This window comes from Hemicordylus capensis, chromosome 3 (assembly GCF_027244095.1).
Source record: "Hemicordylus capensis ecotype Gifberg chromosome 3, rHemCap1.1.pri, whole genome shotgun sequence".
In the NCBI taxonomy this organism is placed as follows: domain Eukaryota; kingdom Metazoa; phylum Chordata; class Lepidosauria; order Squamata; family Cordylidae; genus Hemicordylus; species Hemicordylus capensis.
In genome coordinates, this window is record NC_069659.1 from 320,924,063 (window position 1) to 320,950,973 (window position 26,911).

Genomic DNA, 26,911 nt, shown 5'->3' on the forward strand with positions numbered 1-26,911 from the left:
CTGATATTGTTCTATTCTACAATCCTTGTCTTCTTGGTTCCATGTAATATTCTAATTTTCTGAGATTGTGTATTTGGGGTTTTCATGAGCTGTACGCCATGATCATCACAATTATAACAAATTAAGGCTTGACTTATCTCGCTTTGCATGTAATGCGTCTGTCTCATATATCAGTTTCACCTTTTAATTTGCATTACTGAAATTAATGGACTTTTGCACGATATTCTAATTTTCCGAGTTTCACCTGTACATCATGTGAGAGATTCAGCATATAGGTGCTTAAACGCCAATGCCAGAAGCCTCCAAGCCAAGATGGGTGAGCTGGAGTGCTTGGTTGCTAACACAGAAATAGCTACAGTGGACAACATGGTGGAACAGTGAGAACCAGTGGGACACTGTTATCCCTGGATATAAACTCTAGAGAAAGGACAGAGAGAGGCACCTTGGAGGTGGAGTAGCACTGTATGTGAAAGAAGGCATAGAATTTAACAAGCTAGAAAACCTAGGTGGACTGGAGTCCTCCACAGAAACCATGTGGGTGACAATACAAGGTCTGAAAAGGAACGTGCTACTGGGGATGTGCTATCACCCTCCTGATCAAAACGCTGAGAGTAATTGTGAGTTGCAGCAGGAAATCAGGCGTCAAGGAGAGGCAGGTTAATGGGTGACTCCAATTTCCCACACATAGACTGGGTAAATTCACATTCAAGTCAGGACAAAGAGGTCAAATTTCTAGATACGCTAAATGACTGTGCCCTAGAACAGTTGGTCTTAGAACCAACCAGAGAGAAGGCGACCTTGGACTTAATTCTGAGTGGCACCCAGGACCTGGTGCGTGATGTCAGTGTCATCGATCCTTTAGGGAACAGTGACCATAGTGCAATCAAATTCAGCATACATGCAGGCAGAAAATCACCAAGGAAGTCTAACACAGACATTTTGCATTTCAGAAGAGGACACTTCTCCAAAATGAGGAGTATGGTAAAAAGAAAACTGAAAGGGAAAATCAGGAAAGTCACTTTGCTCCAGAGTGCATAGAGTTTACTCAAAACCACAATACTAGAAGCCCAGCTAGATTGTATACCCAAAAGGAAGAAAGGTACCATTAAGTCCAGGAGGATGCCAGCATGGCTAACGGGTACCATCAAGGAAACCATAAAAGGGAAGAAGGCTTGAAATTGGAAGGCCTGTTGAAATGAACAGAACAGAAAGGAACACAAACTCTGGCAAAAGAAATGCAAGGTGACAATAAGGGAGGTGAAAAGAGAGTTTGAGGAACATTTAGCCAAAAGTAACAAAGGGAATAACAAAAACTTCTTTAAATACATCAGAAGCAGGAAGCCTGCCAGGGAAGTGCTTGGACCATTAGACAATGAGGGAGTGAAAGGGATTATTAAGGAGGATATGGAGCTTGCAGAGAAGCTAATGAGTTCTTTGCGTCTGTCTTCACGGCAGAGGATACTGAGCATATACCTGTTCCTGAACCAGGCTTTTTAGGGATGGAGAACTGAGTCAGATAGAAGTGAGAAGAGATGATGTTCTAAACTGTCTGGAAAAAATGAAAACTAACATATCACCTGGGCCGAATGGCTTCCATCCAAGAGTCCTCAAAGAACTCAAATGTGAAATTGCCGACCTCCTTGCTAAAATATATAACTTATCCCTGCAATCGGGTTCTGTACAGAGGACTGGAGAGTAGCAAATGTAACACCGATTTTCAAAAAGGGATCCAGGGGCGACCTGGGAAATTACAGGCCGGTTAGCTTAACGTCCGTTCCAGGCAAACTGATGGAAAACATCCTCAAGGATAAAATTGTAAAGCACATAGAAGAGCAGGCCCTGCTGGAAGTGAACCAGCATGGCTTCTGCAAAGGTAAATCTTGCCCCACAAACCTTTTGGAGTTCTTTGAGAGTGTCAGCAAGTGTGTGGATCAAGGTGATCCAGTTGACATAGTATACCTGGACTTCCAAAAAGCTTTTGACAAAGTTCCTCATTAAAAGACTCCTGAGGAAACTTAGCGGTCATGGGATAAGGGGACAAGTACATGTGTAGATTGCTAACTGGTTGAAAGACAGGAAACAGAGGGTAGGTATAAATGGAGAGTTTTCGCAATGGTGGGAAGTAAGAAGTGGGGTCCCCCAGGGATCTGTACTGGGACCGGTGCTTTTTAATTTATTCATAAATGATATAGAAGCGAGGTGGCCAAATTTGCAGATGATACCAAACTCTTTCAGGTAGTGAAATCTGAAACTGATTGTGAGGAGCTCCAAAAGGATCTCTCCAGACTGAGGGAGTGGGCAACAAAGTGGCAAATGCAGTTCAATGTTGCAAGTGTAAAGTGATGCACATTGGGACGAAAAACCCCAACTTCAAGTATACGCTGATTGGATCTGAGCTGTCAGAAACTGACCAGGAGAGGGATCTTGGGGTCGTGGTGGACAGCTCGTTGAAAGTGTTGACTCAATGTGTGGCAGCTGTGAAAAAGGCCAATTCCAAGCTAGGGATCATTAGGACGTGGATTGAAAATAAAACAGCTAATATTATAATGCCTGTATACAAAACTATGGTGTGACCACACTTGGAGTACTGAGTAAAATTCTGGTCACCACATCTTAAAAAGGACATTGTGGAACTGGAAAAGGTGCAGAAGAGGGCAACCAAGATGATCAGGGCCCTAGAGCACCTTTCTTATGAGGCAAGCAAGGCTACAACACCTGGGGCTATTTAGTTTAGAAAAAAGACGACTCCGGGGATACATGATAGAGGTCTATAAAATCATGCAAGGTGTGGAGAAAGTGGATAGAGAGAAATTCTTCTCCCTCTCACATTACACTAGAACGAGGGGTCATCGCATGAAATTGATTGCCATCCAGCCTCAAAGGCAGGATGCCTCGGAGTACCATTTGTGGGGGAGTAACAGCAGGAGAGAGGGCATGCCCTCAACTCCTACCTGTGGCTTCCAGTGGCATCTTGTGGGTCACTGTGCAAAACAGGATGCTGGACTGGATGGGCCTTGGGCCTGATCCAGCAAGGCTGTTCTTATGTTCTTAATTGCATAGGGAACCTCATGGACTTTGCTGGGCTCACAGACAGTGACCAGCACATGGAGACATTATTCTTTGAATCAGCACCTCCACGTTGGACTGTTGTGGTTTTTAAAAGTGCCATCACGATAATGGAAATCATCCCCCAAATGGAAATTATCATCGGGTTTGAACCAGCCTATGGTTTTCAGAGCTGCAAGGTCAGCTTCCTATAAAGTCTCATTTCAATACTGTCCAGTCTCTTTGATTACTTTGCTGTAAAAGTAGAATTGGTATTGTTCCTGAATCCTGATTATTGAATAAAATCCCTAGTATATGACTGTGAACTGAACATAAGAACAGCCCTGATGGATCAGGCCCAAGGCCTATCCAGTCCAGCACACAGTAGTCCACCAGATGCCCCTAGAAAGTTCACAGGCAAGAGGTGGGGGCATGCCCTCTTTCCTGCTGTTGCTCCCCTGCAACTGGTATTTAGAGGCATCCTGTTCTAAAAAATATATACGCTGGAGGTGGCCTATAGCCCTCAGACTAGTAGCCATTGATAGACCTGCCCTCCATCTAAACCCTTCTTAAAACCATCCAGGCGGTTGGCTGTCAACACATCTTGCGGCAGAAAATTCCATAGGTTAAATAAGCTTTGTGTGAAAAAAGTACTTCCTTTTGTTGGACCTAAATTTCTTGGCAGCCAGTTCCATGGGATAACCCTCAATTCTAGTGTTATGGGAGAGGGAGAAAAAAATTTCTCTATCCACTTTCTCTGTACCATGCATGATTTTATAGACTTCTAATGTCTCCCCTCAGCCTTCTTTTTTTCTAAACTAAAAAGGCCCATGTGTTATAGCCTTGCCTTGTAAGGATGGTGCTCTAGGTCCCTGATCATCTTGGTTGCCCTCTTCTGCACCTTCCCCAGTATTAAAATGTCCTTTCTGAGGTATGGTGATCAGAATTGTTCACAGTACTCCAAATGTGGCTGCACCATAGTTTGTATAAGGTCATTATAATATTAGCACTTTTATTTTAAATCAAACTTTTTAATTTTAGGTGCCAGCTGTCTGGTTCCATCTTGGTTCAAGTGGAAACCTTTTGTATAGGTTTCGCTTGCCCCCAAATGCATCCTAGTGCCTAACAAATCTAAACCTCTTCTCCTGGCACTACCATCTCATCCGTGCATTGAGACCCCTCAGCTCTGCCTGTCTCGCTGACCCTGCGCTTGGAACAGGTAGCATTTCTGAGAATGCTACCTTGTGGGGTTCTGGGCATTTTTGAGATATGCTACCTAGCAGCCTAAATTTGGCTTCCAGGACCTCCCAACTGCATTTCCCAACATTGTTCCCAACCAGCACAGCCTAACAGCCTATCTAGATGCTGCGTGATGTGCGTAACCTTCACACCAGTCAGGCAAGCCACTTTGCGGTCTACACGCAGGTCACAGACACATATCTCTATACCCATAATGAGTGAAACACCCATAATTAGGACCTGTGCAAGAGGACATGGACTCATCATTCGCCGAAGGAGTCTCGTCTAAGGGAGCATTTCCCTCTTCCTCAGAATGATTTCCTCCTTCCCTGAGACCTTCATTCTCCCTGACAGCAGAGGAGCCATCAGCCTGGGAGTGGGATGCCTCTTTCACATCCCTGAAGGTCTCATCCATGTACTTCTTTGACTCTCTGAGCTTATCCAGATCAGCTACCTTGGCTTCAAGAGAATGAACTTGTTCCCTAAGAGCCAGGAGCTCCTTGCACCAAGCACACTCCCACAACTTCTGCCCATTGAGCAGACAGTCATACATGCAACACTCTGTGCAATACACTGAGATACACTGTGAAATACCCCTCCCCTGCTGGCTTTCTATCTTCATGAATTGTTTTGTTGGCTGTTTAGAGTATTTGGAGATTGTTTATTTAAAGTTAGGTCTTAGCTGAAGTTGTCACCTAAGACAGTGGTTCCTCCCACTGTCTCTCTCCAGCTAAGAGAGAAACTAAAACTGAAAGCTACACAGCCACACACACACACACACACACACACACAAAGCCCTGGTAAAAACCAAACACACACACACCCCAAGGATTTATCACCTAAATAGGTACCTGCGCCTCAATTCTCCTCCTTCTCCTCTTTGTTTGTTTGAAGAAAACAAGTGTTGGTTGTTTTGTTAAAAGAAAAGCTTGCTACTTTCTCAAGTTGTTCCACCTCTTCCCAGAGTAGGTTGAGGTGAAGAAAGAAAGAATATTATAAAATATGGAGATTCAATAACATGGTGATATGTATAGGAAAGTGTGTGAAAAATAATTTTAAAAAAATATTGGGATTTTGTTGTGTTTGCTGATCTGAATAACGATGCAGCTAAACATATCTTTTGTCATTTTGTTTTTCCTTTTTAATAGTAATTATTATTTTTCCTTAGAAGCATGGAAATTAAAGCAACTTGTATCTTTTTACTCTGTTCCATACAGACCATTCCTCATGGCTACACAATGTATAGTACTCAGATGTCATTGCAATCGCAGCAGGCTGGAGGTATAGTCCTTTCACCTACCTACAGCCCCAGGGCATATCAAGCAGCTCATTCAAACCCAGCTCTAATAGAAAGGTTAAGGCAAATGCAACAGCAGCCAAGTGGGTACATTCATCAGCAAGCGGCTGCATATCTTCAGCCTTTAACAGGCAACCAACGGTAAGATCCTCAAATACTCCTGTGCTTTGGGAATTCTTGCTATCTTGATTGATGTACCATTTTGAAAAAACGGTTTTAAAATACATATCACGGAAAAATTCTGGCCCCATGGGACTAGAAATGGGTCTTTTGTGGGTCTAGGGCAGGCCTGCTCAACTTCAGCCTTCCTGCAGATGTGGGCCTACAACTCCCATAATCCCTGGCTATTGGCCACTATGGCTGGGGATTATGGGAGTTGTAGTCCAAAAACAGCTGGGGAGACCAAAGTTGAGCAGGCCTGGTCTTGAGGAAGAAAATACAAGCTCTGGCCACTCTGGAAGACCAGGCAAGCAGCTAGGTCTGCCCAACCTTCTGAGAAGGTGACACAATCTCCCACATCCTAATTGTCTGAGAATAATATTGGATCAAAGGAACATAGGAACAACATAGGAAGCTGCCATATACCGAGTCAGCCCATAGGTCCATCTAGCTCAGCATTGTCTACCCAGACTGGCAGTGGCTTCTCCAAGGTTGCAGGCAGGAATCTCTCTCAGCCCTATTTTGGAGATGCCAGAGAGGGAACTTTGAACCTAGATACTCTTCCCAGAGCAGCTCCATCCCCTAAGGGGAATATCTTGCAGTGCTCACACATGTAGTCTCCATTCAAATGCAACCAGGGTGGACCCTGCTTAGCTAAGAGGACAAGTCATGCTTGATGCTTGAAAGTTATTATGTGAAGATTTCTTAATGCATTTTGGCAGAAGGTCTTCCTCATGGGCAAAGGATTTATTCTGATATTTCAGTTGAAACGTGTTCAAAAATATAACTTCAAATGCCTGACAAGCAAGGAATTTTGCCCAACCTCCGGTACTAATAATGCCTTCTCAGCTGGGGGGCTGAACTGCATGTGCAGGGGACTGTTCCTCATCCTTTCCTATTACAGATCTGCATGCATGGAGCCTTACTGGATTGGGATGATAGCATATTGTGGTGAACTTGGTGTGTATGCGTCTCAATCACAAATTAAATTTGTGTTAGCCGGATTTCGGCTGAATATAGCTCTTTTCACATTTGTTGTCTTTTCACCAGTTTTTACTATTATTCACAACACACACTGAAGAATTTCCTGTTCTCAGTTAGACTTTACCTCTCTTCTCAAATACTGTAAAATCAGGTAGATACTGAGTGCTTTGGAAATCTGAGCACATTACAAAGCTTCACCAGTCCCAGTCCCAGTGTTTTCACTTTTAGGGCAGCAGTTTATTCAAAACAACTGTTATGCAGGTTCTAACTGATTTCTTTTGGAAGTGTGTTGGAAGTGTTGGATGCTACATCATGCTCTTTGTAATCTTTATACACTTTATTGCTTTTAGCCCAAAGCCGCCGCCATTCAAAAGCTGGGGAGAGAGAGAGAGAGCGCACCTAATACAGACCAAAAAGGATAGTGAGGCTATCCACACGATGGGGTGAAATCGGGCTAGCAGAGGCTAGCCCGATTTCGCCTCATCGTGTGAACCACCGGGCTTGGCTGCGAGCCCGGTGGTTCCTAGGCGGGTAACCCGCCTAACTACCCCTGCCCTAAAACCAGGTTTGCGGATTGAGCGGGCCCCGAGCTCCCCAGCCCCCTCCAGCTCCGTTACGGAGCTGGCAATCGTGTGGGCAGCTGATCCGGCCACCCAGGGCTGCCGCTCTGATCGTGAGTGGGGAGAGCGGGCTTAGCCCGCTCTCCCCGCTCACTCTTATGAACCAGGTCTCACTGATCGTGAGATCCGGCTCATTAGCTGACATGATGATCAACCTACCGTTGATGTAGCACTCTGCCCTGGGCCTGCTGCGGACCTGTAAGCAACCCTGATGCTACAGAAATGGAGTGGTTGCCCAGGCAACGCTAACGTAGTTTTCCCCATTGTGGCAAATGAGAAAAACTGCAGTAGTGCTGCTTGTCCAGCTCCTCAACCTCTGTAGCATCAGGGTTGCTTACTGGTCTGCAGCATCCCCAGGGCAGAGTGCTACATCAACACTGCACTTTAAAACAAATGAAATAAATCCTTTCTAAACTTTAAGAGTTGTAACTCTAAAACTCAAGGATACTCCTAGAAATGTTAAATATCTAATAAGATGATCAAACACTCAGGGCATCCTTTGAACTTTAATGCTCTGGATTGAATTTTCTTTTCAGCCAAGGAAAATTTTGTGACCTTCAAGGTATTGTACAAATAATTGCCTAAGAATAATGCATATTGGCTCCAAAAAAAATCTATTAAGAAAAGTCTGCAAAATATTGGCAAGAAGTTTATGTCTTTTGTGATTATATAAAGGACAACCATGTAAATAAATTGAATTATCCCATAGAATCCATTTGGTTCATATAATAAAATATATATTTGTGACCTTTTGTAAATGTGGTTCAAAACATCCGATTCCACAGTTCTGCAATTGTAATAGCTATTAAAAGCCTGTATGTAAACTTCCCATACTTCCTTAGAAGCATCCCTGAGGCAATGAGGCCAGATCTGAGAGCAAATTTGGCTGCCTTTTTGTTACAGATGTTTCTTTTCTGTGTTGATGAACATATTCTGGTTTCTTATGCAAGTATCCACATTCCAAAACAAAGCCAGTGGATTAATAGTGAACAATGTTGATATAACTCACAGCACTGAATAATGTTGACTTGCCCTCTCAACTTTCTTAATCAAATGATTAGATGGTCAAATGATTAGATGTAGATATTGCTCAAGAACCAAATCACCCATCTTCTCATGGATAGAAAGATGCACTATTACTGCTCATTTCAGTCTGGTGTACCTAAAATAACACTGATATCTGAATCCAAGGAAGTGGGTTTCAGATCTCTGTTTGTTTCATGGAAATTGATTAGAATGACCAAGATCAGTTGGTTCAAATCTTGGTTGGTTTGTTTAACTACTATGAGAAGTATAATTCTTTTGAGGCTTACTTGGGCAGGGAAGGGGAAACACATTTCCAAGATTCAGGGACCACCATGTGGAACCAGGATTTACCTGTGGTTCCATGTTGTGTCTGAACTGGCCCAATATAACCAATTCCTGTTATTTAAATTGGGATTTGCAAGGTTGATTGTAAAAATTGGTTTTATATTCTTGGCTACTAGCTTAGATTGCTTTAAAAGGGAATTAGACAAATTCATGGGGTTCCATATCTAATTGCTACTGGCATGTACTTGTTATGTACCCCTGCTAACTGGGCAGAAGCATCTTTTTAACATGGTGATTTTCTTTATTTAGCAGGGGAAGAGTAACTGGCCCTATCCACCCCCAGCACAGTACCTCCAGTGACTGTTGCTGGTGTCTATCTTACGCTTCTTTTAGATTGTGAGCCGTTCAGGGACAGGGATCCTTCTTATTTATTTATTATTTCTCTATGTAAACCGCTTTGAAAACTTTTGTTGAAAAGCGGTATATACATTTTTGTTGTTGTTATATAAATGAAATGAAATAAATCATCCCAGGCAATTGTAGCATGTACTATACAGATACCTTGAAATGAGCTCCAGTTCTAAATGCTGTCATATACAACTTAGAATAGTAATTTAAGTATTACTTTCAAAGTAATACTGTCTTCTTTCTTTATATTATCTCAACCCTAATTTGTCAAGACAAAATGCTCATTTATAATTTAATCATGACATCTTAGAGGAGGTATAGCTTGTCTTCAAACAACATCATCTAGTGATTCAAATAACACTTTTAGTTTAGAATATTTTCATCTTTATAGAGTATATGCATCCATCATGTGCTGCTTCTGTGCAAGTCCACTGTAGGAACAGTAGTTTTGTGCAAGGTCTTCTTGGTAACAAAGTAGGCATAAGGAGTCGTATTGGGACACAATTTAAAGGAGTGGAAACTTTGAGTGACATTGAAGCTGTCCCTAATTTGTCTCCCATTAAGGCTTGACTGGAATGGGGAGGCACCTTCAAGATGGCATTGTATGCACATTATGTGAGAATCACTAGTCCTAGGATAGAATACACACATGTAATGCATATGTACCATCACTGTGCAGTTGTTAGCTCTCCCGCAGCTGTTAGTTCTCCATGAGCACTGTGGTGATCAGCAGGTGCTGATTCAATAAAGGTCAGCTTAGCTGAGCTGTCTCTAATTTTCCAGAGCATGTTTCATTTAAATACCTTTTGAGTCAGTCATGACGAAATCCCACTGAAAACAATAGGAACTGCAAGTTAATTGTTACTACCATTAAGCTGCATCGTGGCCAATATGTTTAACTTTTTCCCCCTAGTTTGCATTGCTAGTATTTCTAGAGTGGTGTGTTAGAATAGTTGAAGCACCATTGCAATATAAAAAATGCTATATGTGAGTTCAAAATGCTAATTTGTTAACGTATTTTAGCCTAGGAATACTATTACTCTTGTTTATATACCACTCTTCAACCAAAAAGTTCTCATAGTAGTAGTGGTGGTAATTAATAAGATGGTCCACTGTCTCCAAACAACTCCCAATCTTTTTTTAAAAAAACCACACCACACAAAATGGACACCATTAGAAGGATGCTGTGCTGGAGTTGCTCTTCTCCTGCTTATTATAAAGAGAATCACCATTTTGAAAGGTGCCTCTTTGCCCAGTTAGCAGACCAGTTAACTTGCAAAGCCCAGTTAGCTTTACTTTGCTTTTGTTCATGTCTTTCTCTGTCTATATTATTTTCAACTCTATGCACTCATGTTTCCTTTGGTTGCTTTTGTCCTGCTGAGCTTTTAATATGGAAGTCTAGAAAATTGAACTTGGAGGTTTCCATTTGTTTGCACAGCTGTAAATGATGTACAATTAATTCTTTTCATACAGGTTGATTCACCAGCCTTTGCAGCAGAATTCCTTGGTTGGAGGGGCACTTGATGCTATACCTGCTGCAGCTTCTCACCCAAACCTTAACTCCGTTCAGATGCCTCAGGAACAGATGAGACAGAGACAGCAACACATTCGGCAACAGAGACTCCTTCAGGTTTGGGAACTGTTTCACTTTGACAGGGATATTTATTTAAATGTAAGAACCCTCAATAGTGAATTGTATTGAAGGTAATAGAAAAGATGGCATAACTGTGGCATAATGCAATATTTTGAGCATCTTAAGTTCCCTGCATTGGGCCATTAGCCCTATCCTGCCCAGAATTGCTTATTTGGAATAGCAGAAGCTCTCTAGGATCTCAAGTAGAAGATTTTCCTCAGCCTTTCCACTTGAGATCTTTTTATTTTCAAAGAATTGAAGTGGGATCTTCTGTGTGCAAAGCTAATGCTTTGTATGGTGGGCCTCCTCATATCCATATATTCTACATCCATTTTGTAGAGTAGGTATTCCATCTTTCTCCCCCTCCCCCACCACCCCCAAAATGGATTTTTAAAAAAATGATTGCATAGATATGTAGCTGATTGATTTCCCAAAGGGCTGTAGTGAGTTCTAGAAAGTTTTAATAAAAGAGAAGTTAAGGCGAATGTGGAAATGAACAAACAAGCCTAGGGAAGTATTAAAAGCTGGTCTTCTGGGAGGAAATAGTTTTGAAAGTGTGCTGAGTGGGCTGCATTGTGTTTAGAGAGGTATAAAGTACCAAATGATGCGCCAGCGACTTCTGGTCATATCCGGAAGACGAGGGCAATGGAGCAGCAAGGAGGTATGCTGCCGCCCCGATGGGCATTAATAAACATGGACGCCGGCAGGGGGAAAGCAGCGGGCGGGGTAAGTGCACCCTCCCCAGCTCTTAAAGGGAGACCCCTGCTACCTTCGAACTGGTGGAACCGCCGGTTCTTTGAACCGGTTTAGAGGCCCATAAAGGGCCTCTGAACCAGTTCTGTGCACATCCCTACTCTGCATTCTTAAAGGTTCCTTTGTTATTACTCTTGGTCCTTTGAATAACAGTAATGCAGGAAGATGGTAAATAACATCGTAGTCACTATGGCAATGTTTTCTCAGTTGCAGCAGCAGCAAGGTCAACAGCAGGCTCTTGGTCTCCAAGCAATGCAACCTCAGCAACCTTTGGTAAGCAGACCAAATAATATCATTCTGGGAGACTCTGCGTGGTTGAACCAGCTGGAAAAGCCAAGTATTGTGGTTCTGTAGCTTGCCCTGTGCCTACCATCTATATCTGGGGTCTTAGAGAACAAATGTTGGGTTGTTAAAGCCATTCTCTTTAAGTGTATGTTTCTGTCTCCTTTTCTAATATGCAGCAACATAGAGTGAATCACTTACTGGAAACTACACAAATTAGATGTGCAGATAGTGATAGTTTGCTTTAGTAAGAGGTATTGTTTGCAGTAATATACATTTTGTGCTGCTTAGATTTGGGATGTACAATACTCTTCCATTTTTTCATCACTCTTCCATCATTCTGGCACTGTGTGTTATGTAATATTTATGTAAAGACTCCCTTTGGTGGATAATGTGCCAGGTGAACTTTCTAGTCTTTAACTGATAACTGATGTTACTATATCATTTAATCAGATTTATGATTCTGTTATAAGTCTGAAATTTGATTTGCATCTTCTTGAGCTGTGTTCACATGTTTTCCTTGTTAATTAATACCTGTCAACATATATGCTTGTTTTCTTTGATAATTAATGCCTGCCAGGATAATGTGCCTTTCAACAGCTGGCCGTGTAACCAACCAGAGAGAAGACAACCTTAGACTTAATCCTGAGTGGTGCCCATGACCTGGTGTGAGATGTTAGAGTTGTAGAACCATTGAGTAACAGTGACCATAGTGTGATCCAATTCAGCTTATATGTAAATGGATCATTGCCAAGCAAATCCAACATAGATGTGTTGGACTTCAGAAGAGGAAACTTCTCAAAAATAAGGGGTCTGATCAAAAGGAAGCTGAAAAGGAAAGTCAGAAGGGTAGAATCACTCCAGAAAGCATGGAACTTATTCAAAACCACTATAATAGAAGCTCAGTTGGAATACCAAGGCGGAGGAAAGTTACCACCAGGTTCAGGAGGACACCAGCATGGCTAACAAGTAGAGTCAGGGAAACTATAAAAGGGAAGAAGACTTCCTTCAGAAAATGGAAGTCCTGCCCAAATAAAGAGAACAGAAAGGAACATAAACTCTGGCAAAAGAAATGCAAGAAGACAATAAGGGATGCAAAAAGGGGGTTTGAGGAGAAGTATCACTAAAGTGCCAAGGGGAATAACAAAAACTTCTTTAAATATTTCAAAAGTGGAAAACCTACCAGGGAGGTGGTTGACCCCTTAGATTATGAAGGTGTGAAAGGGATTATTAAGGAGGATAAGGAGATTGCAGAGAAGCTGAATTAGCTCTTTGAATCTGTCTTCATAGCAGAGGATACTTACCATGTACCCACTCTGGAACTGACCTTCATAGGCTTGGAGGCTGAAGAACTGGGCTAATTTGAGGTGTTGAGAGAGGATGTTCTAAACTGTCTTGAGAAACTAAAAATTAATAAATCGCCAGGGCCAGATGGCAACCTCCCAAGAGTTCTGAAAGAACTCAAATGTGAAATTGCTGATCTCCTAGCTACAATATGTAACTTGTCCTTACAATCAGACATCATTGCTGATGCATGCTGGATAACTGAGAAAGCCAAAGAGTACCAGAAAGAATGCAATATGTGCTTTATTGACTACAGAAAAGCCTTTGATTGCATCAACCATGTCAAGTTGTGGAATATCCTTAGGAAAATGGGCATCCCAGAACATCTCTTTGTTCTTAGGAAAACCTATACACAGGACAGGAAGCCACAGTCCAGACAGAACATGGTGAAACAGACTGGTTCCAGATCGGCAATGAAGTAAGGCAAGGCTGTATACTTTCTCCTTATTTATTCAACTTATATGCTGAACATATACTGAGAGAAGCTGGATTGGAAGAAGATGAGTGTGGTTTTAAAGTTGGAGGAAAAAACATAAATAACTTGCGTTACACTGATGACACCACTCTGATAGCTGAGAATGCAGATGACCTGCAAGCTCTATTAATGAAGGAGCACAGTGAAAAAATGGGACTACAACATAATATAAAGAAGATTAAATTAATAACAATGGGTACAGCAACCAGCCTCAGAATTGATAATGAAGATATTGAAGTGGTGGATTGCTTCTGCCTTTTAGGATTGACCATCAGTAGTAAAGGATCCAGCAGTCAAGAAATATGCCTCATACTAGCACTTGGCAGGGTTGCAATGAAGGCCTTGGAAAGGATATTTAGATGCTGTGATGTGTCTATACCTACAAAGATTAGAATCATTCGGACAATGGTTTTTCCCATGACACTCTATGGATGCGAAAGCTGAACTTTGAAGTATTGATGCTTTTAAAAAAGTATTGATGCATTTGAACTTTGGTGCTGGAGAAGACTTTTGAGGATACCATGGACAGCCAGGAAAACAAACAAATGGATCATAGAATAAATCAGTCCAGAACTTTCACTCGAGGCACAAATGACCAGGCTCAAACTATCATACTTCGGACACATTATGCGAAGATCCAGCTCCCTTGAGAAGTCCATAATGCTGGGAAAAGTTGAAGGAAAGAGAAGAAAAAGACAATCAGCAGCAAGGTGGATGGACTCGATTATGACAACAATGAATGCACCACTGAGAGACCTTAATGGCCAAGTTGAAGACAGATCATCCTGGAGAGAATCTATCTATGTGGTCGCTAAGAGTCAACACCGACTTGACGGCACTTAATCAATCAATCAATCAATCAATCCTCACAATCAGGCTCTGTACCAGAGGACTGGAAGTAGCTAATGTACCTCAGATTTCAAAATGGGATCCAGGAGGATCCGGGAAACTGCAGGCCAGTTTGCTTCTGTTCCTGTAAATTGATGGAAAGCATACTTAAGGACAGGATTTTTAAACATATAGGCCTTGCTGAAGGAGAACCAGTATGGATTCTGCAAGATCAAGACCCAAACTTCACATATACTCTGATAGGGTCTGAGCTGTTGGTAACTGACTAGGAGAAAGATTTTGGGATTGTGGTGGTGAAAAGTGTCAACTCAGTTCACAACAGCTGTGAAAAAGCTGATAGGGATCATTAGGAAGGGGGTTGCAAATAAAAATGCTAATATTATAATGCCCTTATACAAATCTAATGTGTGGCCACATTTGGAGTACTGTGTACAGTTCTGGTCATCGTATCTTAAGAAGGACATTGTAGAACTGGGAAAGGTGCAAAAGAGGGCAACCAAGATAATCAGGGGCCTGGAGCACCTTCCTTATGAGGCAAGGATACAGCATCTGGGGCTTTTTAGTTTGGAAAAGAGGCAACTACAGAGAGACATGATAGAGGTGTATAAAATTATGTATAAAGTAGAGAGAGTAGACAGGGATAAATTTTTCTCCACCTTTCACAACACTAGAACCAGGGATATCCCATGAAACTGAAGTTCGGGAAATTCAAGATGAACAAAAGAAGGTACTTTTTCACACAGCACATAAGTAACCTATGGAATTCTCTGCCACAAGATGTGGTGATGGCCACTAGCCTGGATGGTTTTAAAAGAGGCTTAGACAAATTCATGGAGGACAGGTCTATCAATGGCTACAGGGGAGCAACAACAGGAGGGAGGGTGTGCCCTCGCCTCTTGCCTGTGGGCTTCTCAGAGAAATTTGTTGTGCCACTGTGTGGAACAGGATGCTGGACTAGATAGGCCTTGGGCCCAATCCAGCAGGCTGTTCTTATGTTCAATAATACATGTACACATACATACATTTATTTTTACATTTATATCCCACTCTTCCTCCGATGAGCTCAGAGTACATTATAGGCACACTAACCAACAAAATAACACAAATGTTTAGATATGAAAAGTTTGTATTCATATGATCATGCATTTTAGTATATTAGCATAGCACAGAGTATTTGTACTAATAGTATTTGAAGCATTTGGAAATCTCTGATTTTTCAGTGCTGTCAAATAGGGTTATGACTACATTGTTAGCGCTATATTTGTATGTGGACTAAGAACCGAAGGATATGTTTATATCCAAGAAGAGGGAAATGAGTGTGGGTGAATCTTATTTCCCATATTCATAAAAGACCAGAAGTTCCATCTAAGGGCAAATAACTGTCACAGTCTTGGTTTCAGTTTATTGAAATGAACATAATGGAGTTCACAGCATGGCCATGTGACCTGAATGTCCCAAAGTGATATGAGGGGCAAGTCGAGTGGAATAAGTTTGACGTTCTAGAATGTTAAGGGATCTGTCCAGGATGCAGTAACAAGAAATGTCTGAAATTCCTGAGTGGAGTTTCACTCAAAACAGCAGTCAGTGAGAAGTACTCATGTGGTCCACTGCCATGCACACAACCTCATGACTAAGGTTATTGGCAAGAACCGGAAATAAGAGACATGGGCAGGACATCAAACCAATGGAAAAGCAGAAGCTGAGTGTGGCAGCCGATACTGGCCTGACTTGATGAAAATAAAAGGCACTCCAGAGCCCGACACCTTTAAAATGAGCAATGCATCTTGTTAAGTGGATTATTTGGAAACACCCGCCCCTTTAAATTGCATGGATTTGCCCAGGCCCCTTAGAGTACTTTGGAAGAGTGTGAAAGGAAGGACCCTTTCCCCCCCTGGCAGCCTGATAGTTCTCTATGGAGGACACATCGTGCCTATTTTTTGCAAAGAACTGGCAAGTTCCAGCAAATGTCAAGGCTTGCAATGGCCCATTGATCCGCAGGTTCCCTTCCAAAGCACTCTGTGAACCTTTACAGGTTTTACCTGCAGAATACACAGAGGGCTAAATATTGCTCATGCAGTTCTCTCAATAGCTAGAAGCTTCTAAATTTCACATTGAGTTGTGAGATTTCAATGGGCTTCCAGCATACACAAAAGGAAGATTCATCCCTCTCAGGCATGTACACCATTCATCACTCTCATCTTTGCAATATGAAAGTGAACTGCCTCATTATTTGCTGCTTTCTTTCTCCAGATTTACCTTAATGCCTGCCAATCCCAATTCCTTAGAAAATTTCAGTAACTAAAGCCCAGTTAAAGTAACATCACAGGAAACTTTAAATAGCATTTGCTGCATCATAAGATTATATAAATAAAAGTCTGGGCCAGAATCCCCGAACCTTCAAAGGTTTGATCTTTTTTAAAAAAAACCAAAAAAAAAACCCTTCATGCTCTATAGTAGAAGCAAGGAAGGAATAATCAGTAAGCTTGCACAGTTATTTGGATCTGAATATTCAAAGTCAGTGTGCATGAAGGTGGGCCACTATGTGAAACAGGATCTTAGACTGGATGGGCCTTGGGCTTGTTCCTTTGCCTGTCACCCCTGACCACACAGAGGTAGCCATCCCCACTGGTCCATGCAGAGTGATGCTGTCCATAGCACCAGGGTGGGACCTTAAAGGGAACCAGAGCCCCAGCAACATCTGGGAAAACCGAGGTTACTTTCAAATAACTGGCAAAGACTATACTTCCCAGCACTCACGTAGAACTTCTGACACCTTCCTAGATGTTGCTGAGATTTCAGGCAGCTCTGGATCCTTTTAAAGGACCTTCGCAATGCTATGCACAGCACTGCAGTGCATGGGAATGAGTGGTTGGAATGGCTGTCTCTGCACTGGCCAAGGCCAATGTGCACTTAGGAGCACAGGAGGCTGTCTTATACCGAGTCACACCATTGGTCCATCCAGCTGAGTATTGTCCATTCTGATTGGCAGTGGGTCTCCAAGGTTTCAGACATGGGTGTTTCCCAGCTCTGCCTGGAGGTGCCGGGGAGTGAACCTGGCTGCGACCTGCTCTACCCTTGAGCAGCTTCACTCTTTGAAGCCAAATAATTGCACTGGCTTACAAATCAGAATGGTTTGATCAGTTATATTGGCTTAGATATAGAAAGAAATATTTTCTCTCAATTAAACAGAATTGCATCAGCATGCAAGAAACCAAAATTTCTCACACTGTAGCATTTTGTCTAAATTAAGGCTAAATTATGTTTTCACTTACTCTGGACTTGCATCTTAGTTCCTCAATTGTGAATCTGATGTCTATGTTTTTAACTGGCCTACTAGTATACTTTGTGTCAGGGGCTTTGCATCTGTGCAAGGTCAGTGGAAGAGCTTGGGGGTATAACAGTCCCAGTTGCCCCTGTTCAAGTCCCTGACTGACTCTTTCAGTACAGCAAATTAGAGATTAGGTCTTAAGAGGAAAAATATTTGCAACACAGTGGAAGTGTTTTGATTGCCAAAATACTCTTATTAATTGGGAAGGAAAATAAGTAGAATTACAAAATGATTCTGTCATATAGTTTACCCAACCCTTAGAATCTTTTGAGCTTAATTCTCCCAACCAGAAATCCTGTAGGACTGCTACTTGCTGTCTTCTGCTCTCCCCCTAAGAGCATATTTTGCCTGACCCACACTGAAGTTCAAGGTAGGGATGTGCAAACAAGTTCAACGTTGGACCGAATCCACCCACCCCCAGCAAGTTTGGGGGTTCGTGGGCTTTTAAATTTTTTTTTAATTTCCCCTCCAAACCTACCCACTCTGGGGGAGTTGTCCAAGGTGGTGGGGAGTCTGCGGAGGTTCTCCCTCCCCCTGCCGGCCTCCATTAGTAAAAGAAATCGGCCATTCAGCCATTGTTCAGCTGTTTTTTAGCCTTCCCCTGGCATGGCAGCCATTTCGGAGGCCGCCGCACCTGCCCAGTGGGCCTCTGTGTTGCCTGGCATGACCCAGGCCATGCAGGGGCTCATTGCGCAGGCGGGGCAGCCTCCAAAATGGCCACTGCGCTGGGTGTAAGGCCCAAAACTGGCTGAATGGATGATTATTTGACTAAGGGGGGTCAGTGGGGGGAGGGGGAACCTCTGTGGACACCCTCACCCCCACCTCGGACAAATCCCCAGGAGGACATAAGTTTTTGGAGGGAAATTAAAAAGATTTTTTTAAGCTTGCGGAACCCCCCGCCCCAAATCGGGGGTGGGTGGGTTCAAGGGGGTGCCATACTGATCTGGCCTGGTCTGGTTCGGGTCCAGTTCAGACTAGAATCAAACCAGACCAGCCGGTTCTGTGCACACCCCTAGTTCAAGGGTGTTGTGACAGGGAGGCAAATGGAGGCAATGCTTCCCCAAGTGAAATTTCCATTTAATACTCAAATTCCTAACTTTTCAGAAACTTTAAACCTTCCGCTTTTAAAAATACTGTTTAGCCTTCCAAAGGGTGTGGGGTAGTGGAAAGTTAATTGATCATACAAAGCAAATGTGAACACATTTAACAATTACAAGAGAAAAAGTGTGAACAATCTTATTGTTTCTCTCTCTGAAGTATGCTCTGATCTTGTTTTATTATTATTTCTTATTTACACAGTCAGACAAGTGTTATTGACTGGTTTGTTTTATCCAGACATCGAGTCCTTCCCAAGGACCTGGGATGGCTGAATTTTATTGTCAATGTTGTTGCTGCTGTTATAGATATCGTCACAGAATATAGGCTGTTCCCAGTAAAGTTGCTTTTTGTAATTGGCTGATGGTGATTTCTGTGGCCCCTATGGTGTTGAGGTGCTCTTCAAGATGTTTTGGAATTGCACCTAGGGCGCCAATTACTACTGGGATTATTTTGGTCTTTTTCTGCCACAGCCTTTCAATTTCAATTTGTAGCTCTTTTTTTTCTTTTTCTTTTCTATTTCTTTTTCTTCTATTCTGCTGTCACCTGGTATTGCTATGTCAAATATTTTGACTTGTTTTTCTTTCTTCTCAAACTACAGTTATATCTGGTATATTGTGTGGCAGATGTTTGTCTGTTTGTAGTCGGAAGTCCCATAATATTTTTGCATCTTCATTTTCTACTACTTTTTCAATTTTATGGCCCCACCAATGTTTGGCTACAGGTAGCTTGTATTTTTTGCAGATGTCTCAGTGTATCATCCCTGCTACTTCGTCATGCCTTTGTTTGTAGTCAGTCTTTGCAATCTTTTTACAACAGCTGATTAGGTGGTCCATGGTTTCATCTGCTTCTTTACAAAGGCGGCACTTTATATTTGTTGTTGATTATTCTACTTTTGCTCTTAATGCATTTGTTCTCAGTGCCTGTTCTTGTGCAGCCAGTATTAAACCCTCTATTTCTTTCTTCGTTGCCTGTCTTGAGCCACTTAATAATAATAATAATAATAATAATAATAATAATAATAATTAATTATTATTATTTGTGTGCATGGACCCTTTTGCATGCCTGCAAAACCATACAGCAGCAGTAAAATCTCAATTTTTGTAGCAGTTACCCCCTTAGGAAATGGAAGGGAGGTAATGTTCATTTATTGAACAAAGGCTTCTGTGACCTTGTTCTTTTTTCCTATTGTTCCCACAATACTACTCCAATTTCCGGAAAAGTAGTAAAACAGAATGAATGGATTAAGATATAAACTATGTATTGGTTTTGCATATAAGTGGTCGTTCATGTGTGGATCTCTCTTCTTATTGGAACATGTCAGTTTTTCAGTTCAAGTTCCGAACTAAAATGCAAAGATGTGGTTTTTTGAGGGGGTCAGTATTACCTATCAAAACCTCTTAGCAGAAACCCCCTTTATGGTGACCTATCCGCAACCCTCCTGCCTCCCCAGTGTTGGTCTCTGCACCCCCAATGAAAAATGTTGCATTACTGTGGAAGCCTCTCCTGGCTCATTTGGGTCCATCATTGCAGTCTGTTACCCTCCCTTCGTGCAAGGCATACTGTCACAACCACAGCTAGTTCTTCTGTCCCCTCCTTCTCTCCTTCCAGAGAGAGGGCAGGTGGTGATGGTGTTGCTTGCTGCCACTGACCACCCGTTTGAGGTGCTACTGGGGAGTGAGCAGGCAAGTGAGCAATAACAGTGGCTGCTTTTAGCCACCAGTGGTCCTTATCACTCATCTGCCCATATGAATGATTAAGTGGCAGTGGTGACTAGGAGCCTCAATGGCTGGTGTTGGCTTCGGTACAAGTGAGTTGGGGTTGGCAGTGGGTCCTCCTGAATTCCTAGCAGCTGTCTACCCATGCCAGCCAGCACTGCATATAGCCTTTTAACATGATGTAAGTAAACTAAGCAACATCATTCTCACAATATAGTCTCTTGATTCTCCATCCCTTTTCTCTAGTGCATATCTGTTGGTTTTTTTACGGGCTGTGAACCTGTAATGCTGCTATGCCTGCATACCACAAGATTAACCAATTTCTTCTTCCAGAAGACAGATTGTCTTGACAGATGGTCATCTGTGCCTTAGACCAGAGGGCATTGCACCTTTACAGAGACCCAACTTCAGAACATTCCAAACATCTATTAAATTTAGTTGGAAACCCCACCCCGTGTGCATGTGCAAGCCTCACCCTCCTCAGACTTACTTCATCCCCTGACAGACTGACATCTCTTCTAATCACTCCATGCTTATGCCAGACACACACACACACACACCACAAAAAACCATATTCAGTTAAGTTCCTTTTATTTCATTTATTCTTATTATTTTTCTTTATTCTCCAGATACGTCTTCTCTTTGTTTTGTGTTTTGTCCCGTCCCGTCCCCCCCCTCCATTTCCTCAGGGATCTCACAAACCACCACCTTCAGTGGTGTATGGCCTCCAAGGTCACTTTTTATAGGTGTACCTGCTGTGCCACAAAGTTACCATCTTCTGGCATTCACAGCCAGTGCTTATCTTACCTGGGCAAATCATATGTGACTGACTCATGCAGTCACGGTTTAAATTTTACCAAATAATCCTGTAAGAACTGGGCTTCAAGGCTCCGTCCGTGGTTGTGGGAACAGGTTTTGCTGTCATCTAAAGCCATTGTTGCACCAACTATTCAGATGTCTTGGACGGAAACTCCCAAGCCAACCATGACAGTAGTCACCATGCATTCAGCAGCTACCCAGGCCAAACAGTTAGGACATAGCATACTCCTGAAGTTGCCTACTGAGCCTATAGTCCTTCGACCTCAATGTTGGTCCTTCGACCTCGATGCTTCAGTACCAACTAGTACTATGAATATTTATACACAACCAAATTTATACACAACCTCTTCAACCAAACCAATTTATACACAACCTCTTCAATACATAAATAAGATAGTCCTGTCCCCAAAGCGCTCATAGTCTAAAAAGAAACATAAGGTTGACACCAGAAACAGCCACTTGAGGGATGCTGTGCTGGGGTTGGATGGGTCCAGTTGCACTCCCCCTGCTCAATATAAGAGAATCCAGAGTGTGTCTCAAAAGTCATGGCAACTTCCATCGCCATCTGCTGACATGCCTGGTTTAGATAATCCAACCTCGTTCTTGGGGCACGCGCACGCATTGAAAATCTTCTGTTTGATGGCGATGCTCTATATGGAAAAAAGACAGGTGAGACCTCAGGTACAGAAATGACATAATATAGCCCACTCTATGAGCCACCAAATACAGCCAACTTGTACCCAAAGATCTAATTGCTGGTCTAGACCACCTCCAGCTTGCCAAAAATGTGAAATATTATCCCTCAGGCTGGTCATTTTGCCCCCAAAAGTACCCCCAATATGGATGGAAGCAACAATTCTCATACAACAAACCTTCCCTACAGAAACAGTGCCCTCAGTCTTCTTTCCCCAAGAAACAATGACTCTCCAGTCTTGACCCGTATCAGCACCCGCCAATCCCCTTCCCTACCAGCCTGGGAAGACATAATGCTAGACTATTAGGTCCTCACAATTATCTGGATCGGCTACGCCCTAGAATTCTTTGACGTGGTCTCTGTCTTTTACATCAGTGGGCTATGAGCCTGCGCAGAGACCTCATCAGGACCTAACAAGCTCAATTTTCTTGCTTTGGGCGGGAACCCCGCCCCTAGCCACTGTATGCGGCTGCACCACTCCTCATCCCCTCAGTCTTTCGTCGTCCACGCTTCAGTCAACATTGTGGAATCTGCAGCTCAGCAATGAGTAGGATCAGTGTGTATCCCCTTTTATTTTCCCTGTTTTCTTTTATTTCTTTTTTATTCTTATTTCACATAGTTGCATTTTTCATTCTTAATGTTTGTTGGCGGGTTTTTCCCTTCTCCGGAGCCCAGATCCTGGCTGGGACAGGGTACGGTGGCTGGCCGGCCTTTGGCATTTATGCCAGGCAAACTTCAAGAAGTGTGTTCATTGCAGATCTAAGATCCTTTTCCCCAATACTCATACCAAGTGTCTCTTATGCCTGGGGGAATCTCACATTGTCAAGACCTATCTTCACTGCCAGAAGTTTACGAAGCAGGCTCGAAAGAATAGGGCTTCTCGCCTGCACACAGCCCTGTGGGACCTGGCTGTCCATTCCTCGGAAGCTTTATCTTTGAAGAAGTAAATGAAAATGGCTTCTTCAGTTCAGTCGGACCACTCTGAATCCGCCTCCGTAGGAGCCGAAAACTTGGTCTAGGTATTAGTCTCGACGCCTCCTGTTGTCATTCCCTCAACACTACTGAGTGCCCCGCTGCAGTCCATGACACCGGATTGGTCTCCAACCCCTTCAGTATTGAAGCCTAAGAAGATGCAGAAGCAGAAGTTGTTCCATGATTTACCAGTGGGTCAACATCTTCCCCCATTCCAAAGAAGAAAAAGATGCCCTTGGTTTCTATGTCGGAGGGCCCTTCGGCCAAGAAACCTAAGTTGGATTCTCCTCTAACCAGGAAATTGTTGGAATTGGCTCTGGATTGTGCGCACCCATCTAGAGAACTATCAGTGGTGATGGATGAGCAGGACTGTGTTTCACTGGGAAGCGAAGCATATTTGCCGGGCAGGCCTGTTCCAGAGGATGCGTTATGGCTGCCGCGGCATCATTCACCCATTCACTGCCGTCAGGAGCACCCCTCTCCTGGCAATCAAAGCTCCCGCTGGGAATCTGAAGATCGTTCCTCGGGCTATAGACGCAATCGGGACTGAGATTGTCAAGAATCGCTTTACACAGACTGATATTGTGTATCGGAGCACCGCTCTCCTTTGGATGAGGTGGCACCCTCTTATTAAGCTTTGCATTGGGACTCAGGTTCTTATGATTGCTACCAGCAAGACTCTCGTTTGGACTACCCAGATTATGTTTGGCCTCAATACGGCCCTTGGTGCCATGATTGTCCTGAGTATGGGGAACCGGGGACTGCTGGAGACTGGCGTGAACCCCTCTCTCATTCCGAAGGGAGACCACATTCCTGCTCACCACAACGCTCTCCTCGAGATTGAATTGAGCCCCCAGGGCTCCTGTTCCACAGCAAGCCTCGATATCGGTCCAGGCGCTGACAGCATTGCTTTCTGCCTCGGTACCGACCGATAGAAATAAGCCCGAACTCCCTGCGTTCTCGCTGGCTGCGGCCCTAGGCTTGTCAGCTCCTCCTGAATTGGAATGTGAGAGTGTCGCTAGCTCCCCGGACTTGGAGGGTGTTTCCCAGGGCTCTTCTCCCCAGGACATACGGTCTGATTCCAAGCCTGTTTCTCCATCAGAGGAATTCAAACAATATTCCTCATATGTGGCACACATGGCGTCGGTATCAGTACCCAACAGAAGGGGGAATTGGACCCTTTGTTCGGTCTTATAGATGTGGAGGCCAAGGTACCAGTGGCCTTACCCCTTAACTCGGTTTTGTTGGGGGTCATGCGGGAGCATTGGAAGAAACCGGCGACTCTGTCCCAACCTAATAGGTGTGTGGAGAATTTTTATAGGGTACAATTACAGGATGAGACAGCTTTCTTGAAGAATCATCCTGCCCCTAATTTCATCATCGTAGAAGCATCCCTACAGGAGTCTAGAAGTCACAGCCTGTCGGTTCCGAGTGACAAGGAGGGCAGAAAACAGGACTCCTTGGGGAGAAGGCTTTGTTCAGCCTCAGCTCTCCACCTAAATTGTAGCCAACTATCAGGACTACAATGCCCGATATAACCACTTTCTGTGGGAGAAAGTGGCCCCCTTTTTGGATCTGCTGCCGCAAGACAAGTGCGATCCGGTTAAGGCATTCCTTCAGGAAGCAATTCAAGTTAGCAAACAGGAACTCTACTCGGCCAGGCATTCGGTGGAATGTGTGGCCAAGGTGATGGCTATGTCGGTGGCTCTCAGGCAGCCTGGTTGCGTTCCTCTGAACTGACCTACGAGGCCCGCGCTAGAGTCGAGGACCTCCCCTTCAAAGGTTCTAGCCCGTTTGCAGAACAGACTGATGGCACGCTTCAGAAGGTTCTGAAGTTGCAGAGTACGGCAAGGTCCATATCCTATTCTTCGCTGACACCTAAGCAGCAGAAGCCTTCCTGGTGGTCCCCTTATCAACAGAAGGCCCTGTCTCAACAGCAATCTCCTTCTGAGTGTTCATTTTGTGGCAACAAGTACCAGCCCAGATACAAGCCAGGCCTCCAATCTAACAAACCTGTCTTCCAAAAACAGTGCCTGAGTGCTTTCCCGAAGAACAATGACTCACAGACCTTTTGGACTCACCTGGCCCCATTCTCAACCAAATGGGACGAGGTGACCACAGACCAATGGGTCCTCATGGTCATACATCTGAATTACGCCCTCGAGTTCAAGGGGACACCACCCGTGTCAAGGATTGCGAGTACTCCGGAACTGGCCTAGGAGGTCTCCACTCTCTTGTCAAAGAATGTGATAGAACCTGTCATGAATCCGGAGAGTCCTGGCTTCTATTTCTGTTACTTTATCATGCTGAAACCGGACGGAAGTCAGTGTCCGATACTGGACCTCAGGGTCCTGAACAGACACTTGGTCTACAAGCGTTTTCGGATGCTGTTGATACCGACAATACTGGAAATCCTAGAAAAGGACATGTGGATGGTCTCCCTAGATTTGAAGGACGCGTGTCTCAATCTGTCCTCAGCACCGACGCTTCCTATGCTTTCAGATAGGGGGATCCCCTGTCTGTTAAGGCCTTGCCACTTGGTCTCATGCTGGCTCCCGGGGTTTTTATGAAACGTCTGGCCCTGGTGGTGGCTTTCCTACAGGAAAAGGGTCTGCATGTCCTACCATATTGGACAATTGTCTCATCCTTGCAAATACCAGACAAACAGTTCTGGATGACCTGGGAGTCGTCCCTGCAGGGTTTGGGCTTCCAAATCAATTTCAAAAAATCTCAGTTGGAACCCGCCCGCATGATACACTTCATAGGCCTGATTTTCAATATGACCGTGGAGAAAGTCTTCGTTCTGGACGAATGTATACGTACTCTCTGGGGATTGGCCTCCAAATTTCTGGCAGTGAGGTCGCAGACTATGCAGTCGGTGCTTGTTGGGGCACATGGTGGCCACCACTTACATGCTGCCTTTGGCGCATCTTTGGATGCGTGCCATTCAAAGGTGGTTCTTGGACTTATTTAATCCTCTTTGGGATCAAGCACATTTGGAGCACACGCCCCCTTGGTGGGTGTAGGTGGCTGCGACTTGGTGGACCGAGGTCCGTCTTCTGAATTTCGGCACCCCATTTCAAACTCCTTGGTCTCAGTGGGTGATCACAACTGATGTGTCGGAACTCGGTTGGGGGTCACACTTGGACGATTTTCACCTGAGCGGACATTGGTTGCCCAGGGAAAGGACCTGGCACATCAACTAACTGCAGTTGCTGGCCATATTCAACACCCTCAAAGAGTTCTTGCCAGTAATTGCCGTTCACTTGGTGATGGTCCAAACGGACAATATGATGGCAAAAGCCTATGTCAATCGACAGGGTGGCACACCTTCAAGGATTCTGCTATTTCTGTTGATGGACCTTTGGCACTGGTGCATAGTTCATGCAGCCTACATACTGGGTTCAGGTGGATGTGTTGAGGCAGATGTCAACGGTCTCCCACGAGTGGACCCTGGACTGCAGAGTTCTCAGGAACATATTTGCAAAATGGGGTGTTCCGACTCTGGACCTGTTCACTTCCAGGGACAATGTTCAGTGTGCCCTCTATTGCTCCAGGGGATGGGAAGGAGAGAGCTCTCTGGGCAATGCCTCCATCCTGGACTGGATGGGCCCTCTGATGTACTTGTTTCCTCCATTCCCCCTCATTCAGAGGGTGCTGAACAAACTGAGGCTGGATTGGACCAGGGCCATCCTGATAGCTCCTTGGTGGCCCAGGAGGCCTTGGTTTCCATCTCTGAAGTGGATGGCGGTGACTTGGATAAATCTCCCCGCTCTGCTGAACCTGCTGTTGCAGGAGGTGGGCCAGGTGCTCCACCCGGATGTTCAGCCCCTGCATCTGACGGCCTGGAAGATCCTGGCAACTTCCTCTGAGACTAAAGGACATT

General features: G+C 43.9%; 1 protein-coding gene across 8 annotated transcripts in view; it reads left to right on the plus strand.

The window, feature by feature from the left end:
* MED12L (mediator complex subunit 12L) overlaps positions 1 to 26,911 on the plus strand; it is a 324,835-nt gene that overhangs the window by 285,555 nt on the left and 12,369 nt on the right. For all 8 annotated transcript variants that reach the window (XM_053305817.1, XM_053305821.1, XM_053305823.1 and 5 more), the window contains 3 exons: positions 5,502 to 5,722; positions 10,537 to 10,693; positions 11,657 to 11,722. In XM_053305817.1, coding sequence (XP_053161792.1) covers positions 5,502 to 5,722; positions 10,537 to 10,693; positions 11,657 to 11,722 — 444 coding nt within the window. The remainder of the gene's footprint in view (positions 1 to 5,501; positions 5,723 to 10,536; positions 10,694 to 11,656; positions 11,723 to 26,911) is intronic.